The following is an 18175-nucleotide window of genomic DNA, read 5'->3' as shown; positions in this document are numbered from 1 at the left end:
CTGCTAGCCTTCCTATGTTCTGTTGCAGTCGATTGGTATCATCATCACTGTTTGCCACACCCCCAAGTTTGGTGTCATCGACAAATTTAGAAATTCTACTCTGTATTCCAATATCAAGGTCATTTATATATATCAAAATATATAGAGTGCTGCTCAGTCAGAGGTGCTGTCTTTCGGAGGCTCTGTCTGCTCTCTCAGGTGGATGTAAAGGTTCCCACGGCACTATTTCGAAGAGCAGGGGGAGTTATCCCCGGTGTCCTGGGGCCAATATTTATCCCTCAATCAACATCACTAAAAACAGATTATCTGGTTATTATTACATTGCTGTTTGTGGGAACTTGCTGTGCACAAATTGGCTGTTGCGTTTCCTACTTTACAACAATGACTGCACTTCAAAACAAAAATACTTCCTTGGCTGTAAAGCGGTTTGAGACGTCCTGAGGTCATGAAAGACACTCTGTAAATGCAAGTCCTACTCTTACCTCGCTTCCCCTTAAGTGCATCTACGCTATTCACCTCAACCACTCCCTGTGGTAGCGAGTTCCACATTCTCACCACTCTCTGGGTAAAGAATTTCTCCTGAATTCCCTGTTGGATTTTTTTTAGAAACGATCATATATCGATGGCCCCTAGTTCTGGTCTCCCTCCACAAGTGGAAACATCTTCTCTACATCTACCTTGGCGAACCCGTTTTTTGATTTCTTTCTTCGTTTTGTCTCATCAGCCGATTAGAAGCAGCAGTTTGGAACAAGCTTGCCGTTCGCCCGGGAATCAAACACACACACACACACGCACACGCTCCTGCGACAGCTCGTCACTGGACCCTGGGGACAGTTCTGCCTTGCCGCGCGATGTTAGGGACCGCTTGGCTCACCGTTACCCTTCCCTGGGAACAGGCAGCAACGCACGGACAGGTCGCCTGACTCCACTCGCTGAGACAGAATAAACCCAGCCGGTGCAGTTAAGGGGTTGCCAACCTTCCTGGATTGTCGTGGAGTCTCCGGGAATTCATCTCCAGGACACTGCTGCCAGCGAAACCTGGGAGAAACATCATAGGGGCCGTTGAAAAAAAAAATGGAGTGTTGTTTTCATTTTCTTTGAACACTTTTGTTCATTAGTTAATATAAATATATTGGAGATGGGGAGGAAAAGGCGCTTTGATTGACAGCCAAGAATCATCCAATCGGGTGACAGTCTGTTCGCTTTCCAATTGGCCACGGGACGGGCGGCGCCGCCATGAGGGTTAACGTGTCGGGCGACCGATGGCGAGAATGTGTAGGAGGGTCGGTTGGCGGCTTGAGATGTCATGTGATGAAACCTCCTGGAATATGGACGACCAGGGTTGGCAACCCTTGGCTTTATTGGGTAACGGCACCACCCAGTGCTGTACTGAGCCGTTCAAATGAGAAAGGTCCCCGATTCGATCCCGGCCTCCCCTTTGCCCCTCACGCCCTCGTGATCTCAACTGGGGTGGTGGTGGTGGGGAGGGAAACAATTGGCTTCAGTATCCCTGGGTTAATGGGGGTGGAGAGATGTAGAAACAGCCAAGGTCCCTGCTTCTGATCACCGTCTTGCGATTCCTTGCTGGGAAGTGCACGTGTAACCGGGGAAAGCTTGGCAGGGATGCACCCAAGTGCGAATAGCCTAGCAACATAAGCACTGTTTAGCCATTTGGGCATCTGTGAAACCACACCCCAGCTTGAGCCGGTGCCTTCAGGGTAGATCCCTGCAGTCCTATCCACTATTAAGTCTCACTCACCTTTGTCCTCACCAACCACTGCCAACACTCAGCGTGCAAGACCCTTGTCAGAGTTGGCAAATCTGCTCCGCGGACTGGCTCTGGGACCTCCACTGACCCAATGTCTGTGTCTCTCCTTCCACTCTTCGGAGACTGGGCTCCAGTCCTTCTCCTTCCCTATCTGTGGCAGTCTCCAGTCATCGCCCATCTCAGCTCATCTATTGCTGAAACCCTCATCCATGCCTTTATTACCTGCAGACTCGACTATTCCAATGCACTCCTGGCCGGCCTCCCAACTTGCACCCTCCATAAACTTCAGCTCATCCAAAACTCTGCTGCCCATGTCCTAACTCGCACCAGGTCCCGTTCACCCGTAACCCCAATTGTATAAAGTTATCAAGCAGTTCCCAGGATCTTGAGCTCCTTCTGTGAAGCATTTAAGTCTCACGCCAGCCTCTCCTGTTGAATTCCCCCAGGGTGTAATTTAATGTTGTTCCCTTGCACCGGCCCCCCCCCCCCAGTGTTGTCATCAACAACTCTCCCTTCCAGACTCGGGGCCCTCCTGTGCACCCCGGCCTCCCTTCACTCCTCACCCTTGGTGACCGTGCCTTCAGCCGCCTGGGAATCTGGCTGTTAATTCCCTCCCCCCTCTTCTCCTTCAAACCCACCTCACCGACCAAGCTTTTGGTCGCCCCCTCCTAATCTCTTCGTCTAGGCGCCCATCTTTCTGTCTGAGGCCCCTTGGGACATTTATTTCTGCACCAATGGCGCCCGTGATCTCCCGACGCACACAGCTTCTGGCGAGGCTCCCTGGCAGTGGCGCACACCCATATATAAAGAGAAATATCGGGCCCCTGTATGAAGATCTCACCCCCCCCCATTACACTTCAACGGGGTCCTAGTGATGCGCCACCTAGTAGTCAGTGTGAATTGATTGGTGTTTGCTGTGGCTGTTGTGCTTGAGCCTTCCCACTGCTCGTTTGCAGTCAGCGACACGATTGTTTTATGATGTTATTACCTCCTGTAATAAAAAGTTGCACCAGATGGCAGTTCTTGCGTGTCTTGTTTTATTTCCGCCTTCAGGCCTGTACTGCGGCACTGAGGAGCTTTGTTCACTAGCTCATCGTGCATAACCTGTGCTCGCTGACCTACATTGGCTCCCGGTCCAGCAAGGCCTCCAAAGTTCACATCCTTGTTTTCAAACTGCATCCATGGCTTCGCCCCTCCCTATTGCGGTAATCCTCCAGTCCTACAACCCTCCGAGCTATCTGCGCTCCTACAATTCTTGCGCATTCCCGATATTTTTCACTCCACCACTGGCGGCCGTGCCTTCAGCTGCCTAGGCTCCAAGCTCCAGAATTCCCTCCCTAATCCTTTAAGACGCTCCTTAAAACCTACTTCTTTCTGTCCTCACGTCTCCCCTTGTGTGGTTCATTGTCAAAGTTTGTCTGATTACGATCCTGTGAAGCACCTTGGGACATATTAGGTATGTGAAAGGCGCTATGTAAATGCAAGTTCTTGTGAACACACCCATCCTCCATCACAGAAATGCACCAACGCGGTGAACACTTGTGGGAATGATTCTCTTGAAAACGGGGAGAGCGCCGTGGCTTACCCTGGAAGATCTTTCCTCGTTCCTCAACTGCTGCAGGTCTCCGTGTCCATGGTGATACCCACAGGTTTCCGGCGGAACGAGGGCATCTCAACGGACTGTCCTTTTAAATCATAGTGCGGCCCATTCAGTGCTGGCACCTACCCGCTGCTCGCCAGCAATAGATTTCAACAAGGGAAATGTATTGGGAGGGCGGGTGCGGGGGAGAAGGCGCTGGCCCCTCCAGAACCATAACCCCGGAGGTAGTCCCATCCAAACGGGGATGAGACACTTACCCCTCCACTGGGCCCTCACTGAAATGAGTTTTGGCCCAGTCTCTCCAGCCAGTATCGTCCCCCACCTTTACCTTTTGTCTGCTAACAGCAGTGAATCTTCCTGGGCTACAGCTGCAGCCACAGGGCCACCCCCGTTGGCCATGGCTATGCATCGTGTGCAAGCTGAGGTGGTGGTGTGGCGTCGCCGGGCCATTTGGCGGCAAGAGGTGTCATAGTCGAGCTTGATTCTGCCCTCACCCCTCACGCACTTTCCCAGCAGAGGTCACCGCTAGTGATCAGATCCAGGAAACCCCCCCCTGCCACCACATCCCTCATTCTCACCTCCCCCTGGGAGCGCCAGGATCAACAGTGGCAACCTGAATCGCGGCACGTCGACTAACTCAGCCGCCGCCCGAGGGCCTCGCAGTCCTCACGGCTCAGCAGCCCACTGGGCAATGTGTTGTAACGTCAAGCCCCCGCTCACACCCCTCCCCATTTTAAAGTAAAACTTCTCGAGGGCAATTAGACAACGTTCGCCTTGAGGTCAAAAGGTCATGGGTTCAAGTCCCACTCCAGATATCTGAACACAAAATCCAGGCTGCGACTCCAGTGCCAGTGCTGAGGGAGTGCTACACTGTCAGAGGTGCCATCTTCAGTAGAGATGTTCAACCGAGGCCCCGTCTGTGCCCTCTCAAGTGGCAGTAAAAGATCCCACGGCCACTATTTTGAAGAGCAGGGGAGTTCCCAGTGTCCAATATTTATCCCTCAACCAACATCACTAAAAACGGATTATCTGGTCATTATCACACCGCTTGCTGTGCACGAACTGACTGCCGCGTTGCCTCCATTACAACAGTAGCTACACTTCAAAAAAAGTACTTCATTGGCTGTAAAGTGTTTTGGGACATCCCGATGCCGTGAAAGGCACTGTAAAAATGCACGTTCTTGTTTTATTGGCAGGCAGCCTCAGACTGAATTAAACTCAAAACAAGCTACCCTCCTCTTGCTTGCTGCAAATCATTGGCTTAAACCTTGGCTCCCAGGAGTCCATCATTTCCTTCTTGTTTTTAATGGAATTCAGGATCACATTTAGAAAAAAAAAAGCTTTTTTTTTAAGTCTTTCGGTTCTGTACAGGCAAGCTGAACATATACATTTGATTAGCACATGGATACTGAGTAATATATTAATATTCTAATCAGGAGTGTGTGATCTGTGAGGAATCTCCTTCTCCGCATTAAATACTTTCCAGGCGTTTGCGGATGTGCAGTATTGTCACAGTACCTGCTCTGCTTCAGTGCTCAGCACCTCGTCTTGCTTTTCCGCTCTGGCCCCTTACCTCAGTTTTCTCCAGTCCCCTTCGGAGGCAGTGGTCTGATCAGCAGACAGACCCCTGGTGTGGGGAAAGAGGCGGGGTGGCCAAGGCTGCTCTGACGGATTGCAGAATTCTCCATGTATCCTGGAACTGTAGAGATCACAGCACTGGAGGCTCTCCCACATGGCAGCTGTCTCATTCTGCCAGCGCATTTCACACCTAATCTAGAGCCGTCTTTTGTCTCCACTAGTTCCATCACCATCTCGTCTTGAATGCCTCTTAATGTCTCTTCACTTCTCTTTTGTTCTCTCCCAGCCTCCAAACTGGCCTTATAATCTGTTTCATTTCCTGTGCTTTTTCAGTCTTGACAAAGGGTTTGACCCGAAATGTTGACTCTATTTTCTCTCCACGGATGTTGCCTGGCCTGCTGAGTTTTTCCAGCATTTTCTGTTGTTATTTCGGATTTCCAGCATCTGCAGTATTTTGCTATCGTACTGGAGGAGGCTGCTCGGCTCCTGTAAGTCCAGCTCCCCCAATCTCCCCCCCCCCGCGTCCTCCACCAACGCTCTTCCTTCAGCCAATGCCGCCACACACAAAATAATTAACTGGTCCATCGCCTCATAGTGCTGTGTGTAAAATGGCCCACACGTCGATTCTTGGTGCACTCCACAATACGCTGAATGAAGCAGTTCTGGTTATTTTGATGTGATAAGACTTTATAATGCAAATATCATCATGACTCATTCGCATCTCGGTATCCTGCAGGTACATAGAAACATAGAAGATAGGAGCAGGAGTAGGCCATTCGGCCCCTCGAGCCTGCTCTGCCATTTAATGAGATCATGGCTGATCATCCAAATTCAGTACCCTGTCCCTGCTTTCTCCCCATATCCCTTTAGCCTTAAGAAAAATATCTAATGCTGCTCCCTGTAGTAGATGCTCTGAACTTCAGGCTTCCTCTTCCTGTGCTCTCTTGGTTCTGTGAATTTCTTTCGGAATGTTAATTAACAAAATTTAAAATTCTTTGCCGCCTTCCTCCTTGCTCTTTACCTCCTTTCCTGCAAGCGCTGACCTGTACTGGAGGATAATTCTCCCGGGACCGTCTCCGCAGGGTTCAGACTCTCTGGTTATGTACTTCCCGGGGCTCCAGGGTGAGGGGGGGGGGCGGGGTACGGGTCCAGGGTGAGAGGCCACCGGTGGCACCTCAACCAAGTGGTTGTTGCTCAGGGTGTGTCTACGGGGTAAGCGTCAGCAGACAGGAGCCAGTCCAGGAGGATTAAACCCCCGGAGCTATTGCGGAGACTGCTATTAAATTCTGAACAGCATCAACATGCGGGGATCGTGAGCGGAGCAGCGTTTTGGACCCTCAGCCATTCAACTCCACAACCTGCTCGTGAATCCGGCCCAGACCAATTGCAACGAACTCTGGGCGGTCCCCACTCCAGGTCCTACCGGGCTGGTGTGAGACGTGAAAATACATGTCGGACTGGTGCAGCAGGAGGCGTACTCGAGGTTGGGACTGAGGCATGCTTGTTGGGGGGAGGAGTAGAGGGGGTTTAGTTCTCCACCTAGCCCAAGATATATTTCTTAAGGCTAAAGAGATCAAGGGATATGGGGAGAAAGCAGGGACAGGGTACTGAATTTGGATGATCAGCTATGCTCTCATTAAATGGCGGAACAGGCTCGAGGGGCCGAATGGCCTACTCCTGCTCCTATCTTCTATGTTTCTATGAGAGTGTTTGCTGCTATCGCTGGGTGCATCCAATGGGAAGGGCCACCTACACAGGTGTGGAGGCCAGGCGAGGACTTGCCCATGGTGACCCTTGACCCGTGCTGGCGAGGCTCGCGCACGAGTAATGGGCCACTCGAAGGCAATGGATGCCAAGTAGAGTTCGGTAAACTCAGTCCAGTCAGCCCCCCTTCGGGAGAGAGACACCAACACTGAGGCCTCAGAGTGAGGCTGCGAATCCAGGACAAATTAAGCTGAATAACAGGCAGTTGTGTGTTGCCAGTGCGCACAACTCAGTCTGCTAGGGCTCTCGCCTCCAAGTTGGCTGTGGGTTCAAGTCCCCACTCCAGAGACTCGAGGCCCATAATCCAGGCTGACACTCCCAGTGCAGTACTGAGGGAATGCTACACCGTTGGAGGTGCCGTCTTTCAGATGAGACGTTAAACCGAGGCCCCGTCTGCTCTCAGGTGGAGGTAAAAGATCCCACGGGCACTATTTCGAAGAAATGCAGGGGAGTTCTCCCCGCTGTCCTGGACCAATATTTATCCCTCAACCAACATCACTAATAAAACAGATTATCTGTTTATTATCTCATTACTATTTGTGGGAGCTTGCTGTGCGCAAATTGGCTGCCACCTTTCCTACATTACAACAGCGACTACACCTCAAAAAGTACTTCATTGGCTGTAAAGCACTTTGGGACGTCCGGAGGTGACGAAAGGCGCTGTGTAAATGGGAGTCTTTCTTTCTTACAGCCAGCAGACGGGAGAGGCTCTCATCCCAGCTCTCTGAGGAGAAGTCCACAAACAAATATTCTTGACTGAATCCATTCTTCAGAGACTTTGCGATCTCTTCAGGGAGTCCAGAACCAGGGGTCACAGTCTAAGGATAAGGGGTAGGCCATTTAGGACTGAGATGAGGAGGAATTTCTTCACCCAGAGAGTGGTGAACCTGTGGAATTCTCTGCCACAGAAGGCAGTAGAGGCCAATTCATTAAATATATTCAAGAAGGAGTTGGATATATTTCTTAAGGCTAAAGGGATCAAGGGGTATGGGGAGAAAGCAGGGACAGGGTACTGAATTTGGATGATCAGCCATGATCTCATTAAATGGCGGAGCAGGCTCGAGGGGCTGAATGGCCTACTCCTGCTCCTATCTTCTATGTTTCTATGTTCTGACCCCAGGTCCCAGTGATGTCTAATTCTTACATCACTTCCCCCCCCCTCCCCCGCTGTTCTAGAAAAGGGCAGTTTTCCCCCCCTGATCTATTAGTCTTACCCCCTTTCAGGCTTCCCTCGATCTCCTGCCCCAGGGAGCAGGGTGAGCTAGGCTCTGTACCTGCAGGTGAGACATCCGAGAGTGACTAGGGCCCCCGAGCGGCTGCTCCTTGGTCAGTCCTCCCGCTGAGGGGCTTAGGTGCCTGCACTCCCCCCTTGGTCCAGTGCCAGTGAAGGAGACGGTTGGGGGGGGGGGGGGGGGGGGGGGGCGGCGGCGGGGAGTGTTGGGCTACAGCCCCCACAAGGAAACAGCTCCCTCTGTCCCCATAATAAAAACTGGAAGAGAAGGCAGGTTGGCGGATCATAGGTCAACATGTTTCTCACAGTTATGTGGAGACTGGAGAAGCTGGGTTATTCTCCTTAGAATAGAGAAGGTTAAGGGGAGATTTAATTAAAGGCATTCAAAATCATAAGGGGTTTTGATGGAGTAAATAAGGAGAAACTGTTTCCACTGGCAGGAGGGTCGGTAACCAGAGGACACAGATTGAAGATAATTGGCAAAAAAGCCAGGGGGGAGATGAAAAGAATTTTTTTTTTTTTTTTTTTTTTTTTTTTTTTTATAAACACAGCGAGTTACATAGAAACATAGAAGATAGGAGCAGGAGTAGGCCATTCGGCCCCTCGAGCCTGCTCCGCCATTCAATGCGATCATGGCTGATCATCCAAATTCAGTACCCGGTCCCTGCTTTCTCCCCATATCCCTTGATCCCTTTAGCCTTAAGAAATATATCCAACTCCTTCTTGAATATATTTAATGAATTGGCCTCTACTGCCTTCTGTGGAAGAGAATTCCACAGGTTCACCACTCCCTGGGTGAAGAAATTCCTCCTCATCTCTGTCCTAAATGGCTTACCCCTTATCTTTAGACTGTTCTGTGTTGTGATCTGGAACGCGCTGCCTGAAAGGGCGGTGGAAGCAGATTCAATAGTAACTTTCAAAAGGGGAATTGGATAAATACTTTAAGGGGGAAAAAAATTCACAGGGCTATGGGGAAAGAGCAGGGAGTGGGACTAATTGGACAGCTTTTTCAAAGAGCCGGCACAAGTACAATGGGCCGAATGGCCTCCTCCTGCGCTGTATCATTCTAGAGGCGGTCTTTCCATGTGCTGGATGGCCTGCTGGGAATTTATCTCAGATGTCCAGCGTGGGTGGACTCTCTCCGTCCGGATTGTGAGAGCAGGCGGAGGATGGCCTCCGCGGAGCAATGGGCGATGTGAAGAGGATCGCTCGACACGGGGACTCCTCATGGGCTCAGCTGCCTAAGGCAATGAATGAGCTGCTTCGGTAGTGAGCCAGAGGAAGGGGGCCCCAGCTTCAATCGCCAGCCTGTGCTGAGCTGGTTGGTCAGTCCGGGAAGCAGTTGGGACGCTGCAATTGGTCCCACTTGCCCCTGGGGCTAAGGAAGGGGTTGGAACGGGCCGATAAACAGATCAGCCAGGGTACATTCTTCTTGTTCCTAGGCCTATATTAATATATGGTAGACTAGGCCTATATTCCCGAGAGTTTAGAAGAATGAGAGGTGATCTCATTGAAACATAAAATTCTTACAGGGCTCGACAGGGTAGATGCAGGGAGTCTAGAACCAGGGGTCACAGTCTCAGAATAAGAGGTCGGCCATTTAGGACTGAGATGAGGAGAAATTTCTTCACTCGGAGGGTGGTGAATCTTTGGCATTCTCTGCCCCAGAGGGCTGTGGAGGCTCAGTCTTCGCGTCTATTCAAGGCTGAGATCGATAGATTTTTGGATACCAAGGGATATGGAGATCGGGCGGGAAAGTGGAGTTGAGGTCGATGATCAGCCATGATCTTATTGAATGGTGGAGCAGGCTCGAGGGGCCATATGGCCGACTCCTGCTCCTATTTCTTATGTTCTTATGACAGGTTCAGCACCTTCAGGAGAGATGGGGAAAAGAGAGCTGTGGCAAAAAAATAAAATAAAGTCTTGGTATAGAAGGATATGCTGATGGGATGAGATGAAGAGGGGTGGGAGGAGGCTCGTGTGGAGCATAAGCACTGGCACGGACATGTCGGGCCGAATGGCCTGTTTCAGCGCTGTACGTTCTATGTAATATTAAGGACAAACTCCAGGCGGTTCGGTTACTCAGAACGCTCCCTCCTTTCCTCAGACCCTCAAGAAACCATTCAAAAGGTCCTCTGACAATACTGCGAGCGGAAATAAGGGGAGTATTAACAGTTGAGAGACGAAAAAGCCGGCAGACATGACAGCAATGGCGTCGAAACAAAACTGAAGCCTTGCCCCTCTCTGTCCCTCGGTACCCGAAGCAAACACAGTACTGCATGCAACTAATACTCAGTGCTACATCTTGGCCCTGTTTGAGTTTTCTAGGCTGTTCTGGCGGTTGCTTTAATAGAACATTTGCATGGTGATAAATAAAAGGGGTGGGGGGGGGAATACTTGCTGTCAAAAATCGGACGGCGAAAATCCCTTGGTGCAGCAAGTCCATTCCGAAGGGGGGGGTTTTCGACTTTCCGTGCATTCAACCCCCAGTGTCCAAATACTGCCTGCCTTCAGCGTCAAGTCTTGTGGAAATGCTAACGCCAATCGTTCGATTATACTGACGGGTTGACAATGCGAAATCTTATTGTTCCACTTTTACTTAAGCAATAGGGTCTTTCAGCGGAGGCTTTGCAACTGCGGCGCAGCCGGAAATAAACGTGGCCAGAGAGGTCGATTATTGTGTCCCTTGGCGACGCACCATTACACTTCTCTCTCTCTGGGAAGCCTGTGTCCTTCCCTCCGCGTTCTGCTTAGATCACGGCAGTGCGGCAAGAACCGGCGCGCCTCTCGTTCTGCCCGAGTGTCGTGACTGGGGGCAAGAGGTTGCGCCTCCCCAATTCGGGTGCTCCCCGCAGATCAGTGCGCCCTTTTCGTAAGAAACGGCAGTGGCAGGGTTTATACCCCCGACACAGCAAGGTTTAGAATCTCCCAAGGCGACAGCCGGTCAATAATATTTTTTACACGGAGAATCCTTGGTCCATTATTTTTGGGTTTGAAACAGTGCAGGAAGGTCCTCGTTCTCTGCATTAATGCAAGTCAGGCCATGTGTGCGCACACGCGAGCTCAAACACACGTCTCCAGTTAATGCAACACCCTCCAAACTACACACGGAGACCCCAGGCGGTGCAGGCCAGCCACACTCGTAGTCATCGCTCGCCTCCCGAAGGCAAAGGCTTTTCCCCTTCTTCCCTCACTCACGAGCTGGCAGCCAGGCTGAGGAGCGGCTTGCCGTCGGCACCGGCGGAGCTGTGGGGCCGGGCCGGCTGCGGCTCCCCGGCTTTGCCATCGCCCGGGCCCAGGGCATGGCTGACCGGCACCTTGCCCACCCCCTCGCTGGGGTCGGCCGAGGCTTTCAGCGGGTGGTGCCGCTGGATGTGCTTGACCACCTGGAACTTCTGCTTGGCCTTGTAGCTGCAGTGGCGGCAGAAGAAGGGGTGCTCGTTGGTGTGGGTGAGGTAGTGGTGGCGCAGGCCCGCCTGCCAGCGGAAACCCCGGCGGCACACGCTGCACACGTACGGCTTCTCCTCGCTGTGTTTCTTCAGGTGGGTCTTCAGGAGGAAGCGGGTCTTGAAGCCCTTCCCGCACTGCTCGCAGATGAAGCTCCGAGCTTCCTTGTGCCGCGTCTCCTTGTGGGTCCGCAGTGCATCCGCGCGGTTGGTGCAGTAATCGCATTCGTCGCACTGGTAGGGCTTGGCGCCTGTGAACAGGAACACCGCGGTTAACAGGGCACACCGAGGCAGTTACCCAGCACAACACCATTAACCAGACACCCTAACCAGGCTACCTCCATCGCACACACTTAACTAGAGGCACTGACCCAGTTACCTCGGCTAATACTATTAACTAGACACCCTAACCAGGCTACCTCCACCTCCCCCACACTTAACTAGAGGCACTAACGCAGTTAACAAAGCCAACACGATTAACAAGACATGCTAACCTGGTTACCTGTACCCCCACACTTAACTAGATGCACTAACCCAGTTACCCTTGCAAACAATTGACTAGACACACTAACCTAGTTAGTTGCACCCCCTACACTTAACTAGAGGCCCTACTGGGCGTTCAGAGAGTAGCAGTAACTGGAGGCCCTAGTTTGGTTACCCATGTAAACTCAACACGTGGGCTCCCCCTCCGCCACTGTAACTTCACCGGAAGTGAGGTGTAATCACCGTTTATTTGCGACAGAGACCACTTGCATAACATATAAACCGCCTCCCCTGCAGGGATCAACTTAACTGCCCGCTCCTTTAACCAGCTGAGCTACCCGGGGCTGCTCCCAGGCCATCAGGCAATCTGCGACCTGGCACCGTGCTCCAGCCAATCCTCACCTGTGTGTTTCGTCATGTGGTACTTGAGCTGGTTGATCCACTTGCACTTGTACCCGCACTCCGGGCACAGGTACTTCCTCTCCTCCTGGTGAATCCGCATGTGGTACTGAAAGACAGAGAGTTCGCTTAATGGGCGGCCACCAGCATCCTCCCAAACTAACCAACTAGTCTTGTTACTAGGGCACGAATGAAGTGTAACGGTGGGAGAGTGAATGTGGCTGCTTGAACTGTGGGAAATTCCCAGACATACAATTATAGCATGTGTCCATGGGTTGTGCCTGTAGAGAGCACTTTGAGCTGTGTGATAATTAGGGTGCAGGTCTGTCACTGCATAACACTGGGGTACAGTACTGGTGGGCACAGGTCTGTCACTGTATAACACTGGGGTGCGGTACTGGTGGGTACAGGGCTGTCGCTAGACAACACTGGGGTACAGTACTGGTGGGCACAGGTCTGTCACTGTATAACACTGGGGTACAGTACCAGTGGGTGCAGGTCTGTCACTGTATAACACTGGGGTACAGTACTGGTGGGTACAGGGCTGTCGCTAGACAACACTGGGGTGCGGTACTGGTGGGTACAGGGCTGTCGCTAGACAACACTGGGGTACAGTACTGGTGGGTACAGGTCTGTCACTGTATAACACTGGGGTACAGTACCAGTGGGTGCAGGTCTGTCACTGTATAACACTGGGGTACAGTACTGGTGGGTATAGGTCTGTTACTGTATAACACTGGGGTACAGTACTGGTGGGTATAGGTCTGTCACTGTATAACACTGGGGTACAGTACTGGTTGGTATAGGTCTGTCACTGTATAACACTGGGGTACAGTACTGGTGGGTACAGGTCTGTCACTTTGTAACACTATGGCACAGTACTGATGGGTACAGGACTGTCGCTGTATAACACTGGGGTACAGAACTGTGGTACAGGTCTGTCACCATGCACTGCAGCAACTTGCTAAGCAGTCTTCGACAGTACCTCCCAAACCCCTGGCCTCTACCACCTGGAAGGACAAGGGCAACCGGCGCATGGGAACACCACCGCCTCCAAGTTCCCCTCCAAGTCACACACCATCCTGACTTGGAAACATATCGGCCGTTCTTTCATCGTCGCTGGGTCACAATCCTGGAACTCCCTCCCTAACAGCACTGTGGGAGTACCTTCACCACACGGACTGCAGCGGTTCAAGGCAGCGGCTCACCACCACCTTCTCAAGGGCAATTAGGGATGGGCAATAAATGACGGCCTTGCCAGCGATGCCCATATGCTGAGAATTAAAACATTTTTTTTAATAATCGTGGAACTCGAGGTGAATAGCATAGAGGACATTAAGGGCAAGCTAGATAAACACCAGGAGGAAAGGAATAGAAGGATGTGCAGATCGGGTGAGATGAGGTAGAGTAGGAGGAGGCTCATGTGGAGCATAAACACCAGCACAGACCAGTTGGGCTGAATGGCCTGGTTCTGTGCTGTAAATTCTATCTAATTTTATGTCATTCTATGTAAATGGCTGCTTAACTCGTCTCCATGACAACAGTCACCGCACTTCAAAAGGAATTCATGGGGTGGTAAAACGCTTTTGAGGTATTTGAATGATGTAAATGCAAAGGTCTTTTTAAAAAACAAACTTTTCTTTGCAAAAACAACAGAACAGAACGGTGCACAGATAAAAGATAAGATCCCGCAGACTCATCTGGTGCACTCACTATCCTGCAATGATCACAAGGAGATGAAATCAATCATCACCACTGCAGCTTGTAAAGGCATCCGTCCAGCTATTGTTTTCACAAAACTGCGTGGGGCGGAGAGCGAGGGAGGGAGATGAAGCTTTCAAGATCAATTTGTTTTTTTTTGGCCAATTCCACCCCCCCCCCCCTCCCTTTTCAGAAGCAGTCAGACAACTCTCTCCGAGGTGTAGTTCCATGAGTGCGCATTACTCTAGTGTGAAATCCTAGGCAGTGAGATCCAGCAGGCTAGTTGACAATGGGGAGGGGGGCAGCGCACAGTTCTGGAAATAAAAGGATGGTATCAGTAAAAGGGACTCGAGTGATGTGTGGATCGGGCGGGAATGAGGTCGAAGATCAGCCATGATCTTATTGAATGGAGCAGCAGGCTCGAAGGGCTGAATGGCCGACTCCTGCTCCTAATTCTTATGTTCCAAAAGTAACCATGAAGCTGTCGGACTGTTGTGGCTGGTTCTCTAATGTCATTTAGGGACGGAAACCTTCCGTCCTTACCCAGTCTGTGTCAGCCTGTGACTCAGTGGGTTGCACTCTCTCGCCTCAGAGTCAAAAGGTCGTGGGGTCAAGTCCAACTCCTGAGACTTGAGCTCATAACCTAGGCCGACACTCCCAGTGCCAGTGCTGAGGGAGCGCTGCACTGTCGGAGGTGCCGTCTTTCGCATGAGACGTTAAACCGAGGCCCCGTCTGCCCTCTCGGGTGGACGCACAAGATCCCACAGCCACTATTTTGAAGAAGAGCAGGGGAGTTCTCCCCAGTATCCTAGCCAACATCGCTAATGCAGATTATCTGGACATTATCACATTGCTGCTTGAGGGAGCTTGCGGTGCGCAAATTGGCTGCCGCGTTTCCTACATTACAACAGTGACTTATTTTATGAATGTCCAGTTAATCTGCTTGTGGTGGAGTTGGTTGTCGGACCAGTGTTGGTCAGGGCATTGGCTGTGGAGTGTTTTGGGGTGCCCCAAGGCTGTGAAAAGTGCTACACAAACGCAAGAGTTTCTTCTTTTACAAGTTACAATTTCCCTGGCATGTTTCCCAGGCTTGTTGTGCAGACCAAAATGGAGCGGATTACTACCCTTATCTAAATTGCTGCACTGATTCCACGTTGGAGCAATCTAGCAGCCACTATAGACATTGAAACGTTAATGTATAGATGGGTCTGTATGATCCCAGGTACATATGGTGCACTCGGAACAATTATTGACAGTCCCAAACAGCAAGGGAGTTAATAATTGACAGATCCAGATCAGTTTCAAATCATCAAATGAGGTAATGGGGTTAGAGGTGACTCAGCGAATTACTGCAGCACTAGCAGAATAAATAACAAAAACACACTGGGGGCTCAGAAAATGTGGAAAGAAGGATTTTAAGACTATATCTAACCCGTGCTGTACCTGCCCCGGGAGTGTTTGATGGGACAGTGTAGAGGGAGCTTTACTCTGTATCTAACCCATGCTGTACCTGCCCTGGGAGTGTTTGATGGGACAGTGTAGAGGGAGCTTTACTCTGTATCTAACCCGTGCTGTACCTGCCCTGGGAGTGTTTGATGGGACAGTGTAGAGGGAGCTTTACTCTGTATCTAACCCGTGCTGTACCTGCCCTGGGAGTGTTTGATGGGACAGTGTAGAGGGAGCTTTACTCTGTATCTAACCCGTGCTGAACCTGCCCTGGGAGTGTTTGATGGGACAGTGTAGAGGGAGCTTTACTCTGTATCTAACCCGTGCTGTACCTGCCCTGGGAGTGTTTGATGGGACAGTGCAGAGGGAGCTTTACTCTGTATCTAACCCGTGCTGTACCTGTTCTGGGAATGTTTGATGGGACAGTGCAGAGGGAGCTTTACTCTGTATCTAACCCATGCTGTACCTGTTCTGGGAGTGTTTGATGGGACAGTGTAGAGGGAGCTTTACTCTGTATCTAACCCGTGCTGTACCTGCCCCGGGAGTGTTTGATGGGACAGTGTAGAGGGAGCTTTACTCTGTATCTAACCCGTGCTGTACCTGTTCTGGGAATGTTTGATGGGACAGTGCAGAGGGAGCTTTACTCTGTATCTAACCCATGCTGTACCTGTTCTGGGAGTGTTTGATGGGACAGTGTAGAGGGAGCTTTACTCTGTATCTAACCCGTGCTGTACCTGCCCCGGGAGTGTTTGATGGGACAGTGTAGAGGGAGCTTTACTCTGTATCTAACCCCATACTCTGCCTGCCCTGGGAGTGTTTGATGGGACAGTGTAGAGGGAGCTTTACTCTGTATCTAACCCGTGCTGTACCTGCCCTGGGAGTGTTTGATGGGACAGTGTAGAGGGAGCTTTACTCTGTATCTAACCCGTGCTGTACCTGCCCCGGGAGTGTTTGATGGGACAGTGTAGAGGGAGCTTTTACTTATTCGTTCTTGAGATGTGGGTGTCACTGGCAAGGCCAGCATTTATTGCCCCTCCCTAGTTGGCCCTTGAGAAGGTGGTGGTGAGCCGCCTTCTTGAACCGCTGCAGTCCGTGTGGTGAAGGTGCTACCACAGTGCTGTTAGGTAGGGAGTTCCAGCATTTTGACCCAGTGACGATGAAGGAACAGGTGATATATTTCCAAGTCGGAATGGCGTGTAACTTGGAGGGGGACTTGGAGGCGGTGGTGTTCCCGTGCGCCTGCTGCCTTTTTCCTTCTAGGTGGTGGAGGTCGTGGGTTTGAGAGTTGCTGTAAGAATACAGGTCCTTTTTTTTTTTAAGAAAGGGCTGCAAAAAAGCTCTTGAACTTTCTTTAGTCTAAATAAAAATTGTAACAGCCACTTATATAGAGCATTACAGAAAATTTACAGCACAGAAACAGGCCATTCGGCCCAACAGGCCCATGCTGAGGTTTATGCTCCACACGAGCCTCCTCCCACCCTATCAGCTTATCATTCTATTCTTTTCTCCCTCCTGTGCTTATCTAGCTTCCCCTTAAGTGTACCTATGCTTTTCAACCACTCCCTGTGGTAGCGAGTTCCACATTCTCACCAATCACTGGGCAAAGACCTTTCTCCTGAATTCCTTATTGGATTTATTAGTGACTACTTATATTTATGGCTTCTAGTTTTGGTCTCCTCCAACATCTACTCTGTCTACCCTATCGAACCCCTCCCTAATCCTAAAGACCTCCATCAGGTCACCCTTCAGAAAAGAGCTCCAGATATGAGGACAGGTGACCAAAAGCTTGGTCAAAGAGGTAGGTTTTAAGGAGCGTCGTAAAGGGAGGAGAGGTGTGGAGAGGTTTAGGGAGGGAGTTCCAGAGCTTAGGGCCTCTGCAGTTGAAGGCATGGCCGCCAATGGTGGAGCGATTAAAATCGGGGAGGTGCAAGAGGCCAGAATTAGAGGAGCGCAGAGATCTCGGAGGGTTGCGGGGCTGGAGGAGGTTCCAGAGATAGGGAGGGGTGAGGCCATGGAGGGATTTGAAAACAGGGATGGGAATTTTAAAATCGAGGCGTTGCCGGACAATATTCCTGTTAAGCTGCCTGGCCATCTTGAGGTCCTGTACAAGCCGATCACTGGCTTTTCACTGGGTCATTCTGCGGATGCACGAGATTTTGAATGGGTCCGTGATAGAGTCATAGGCCTAGAAATTGGCCTGAGGCGCCCAAGCGGCGCAAAGTTCGCCTGGGTGCTGGAATTTGCGCCGCGATCGCCGCATTAGCGATCGTCGCAAATTCAGTTGAAGTGCCCCTAGAGGGAGACGGGGCGTGGCTCGAGGTGCTCCGCGTCCCGCTTAGGGCGCTGAAAGTGAATTTCGCAGCGCTACGTGCCACAGCCTTCCTCCCACCGTTAAGGGGGAGGGGCCTGCAGCAGCGCGAGCCCCGATCGCGAGTGCCGGCAAAAGAGCCCGGCACCAAGGAGAAGTGCCAGGCTCTCGGGAAACAGCCGGCAATGCCGCGGGGGGACCAGGAGGCTGGGGACGGAGGTGCTGGCAGGCGGCCGCCAAAAAAGCGGCCGCCCCGCACCTCCACCTTAACTTGCGCCTCTGCCGGCGCAGCAAGGCCCCGTGAACCGGGCGCGGGTAGCGAACGGCGCTACAGCGGCGTTCGCTACCAAATATCGCGATCGGGGCGCTGCACACACCGATGACGTCATCAGTGGCGGCGCAGCGCAAAAGGCTAACGCCACCATTAGCGCCCCTGCTGAATATCGCGGGA

The 18175-nt window shown here is 51.5% G+C and overlaps 2 protein-coding genes across 7 annotated transcripts in view; one reads left to right on the top strand and one right to left on the bottom strand.

Moving 5' to 3' along the window:
- LOC147120616 (obscurin-like protein 1) overlaps positions 1-2787 on the top strand; it is a 159840-nt gene extending 157053 nt beyond the window's left edge. For all 5 annotated transcript variants that reach the window (XM_085986751.1, XM_085986749.1, XM_085986752.1 and 2 more), the window contains one exon: positions 725-2787. In XM_085986751.1, coding sequence (XP_085842877.1) covers positions 725-732 — 8 coding nt within the window. In that variant the 3' untranslated portion in view covers positions 733-2787. The remainder of the gene's footprint in view (positions 1-724) is intronic.
- A 1854-nt stretch (positions 2788-4641) lies between these two features.
- znf142 (zinc finger protein 142) overlaps positions 4642-18175 on the bottom strand; it is a 37847-nt gene continuing 24313 nt past the window's right edge. For both annotated transcript variants that reach the window (XM_085986753.1, XM_085986754.1), the window contains exons 8-9: positions 12273-12378; positions 4642-11638 (exon numbers count right to left, since the gene is read on the bottom strand). In XM_085986753.1, coding sequence (XP_085842879.1) covers positions 11136-11638; positions 12273-12378 — 609 coding nt within the window. In that variant the 3' untranslated portion in view covers positions 4642-11135. The remainder of the gene's footprint in view (positions 11639-12272; positions 12379-18175) is intronic.

This window comes from Somniosus microcephalus, chromosome 4 (assembly GCF_052327205.1).
Source record: "Somniosus microcephalus isolate GS21.2 chromosome 4, FLI_Smic_1.0, whole genome shotgun sequence".
NCBI lineage: Eukaryota > Metazoa > Chordata > Chondrichthyes > Squaliformes > Somniosidae > Somniosus > Somniosus microcephalus.
This window is presented reverse-complemented; position numbering and strand designations above follow the sequence as displayed.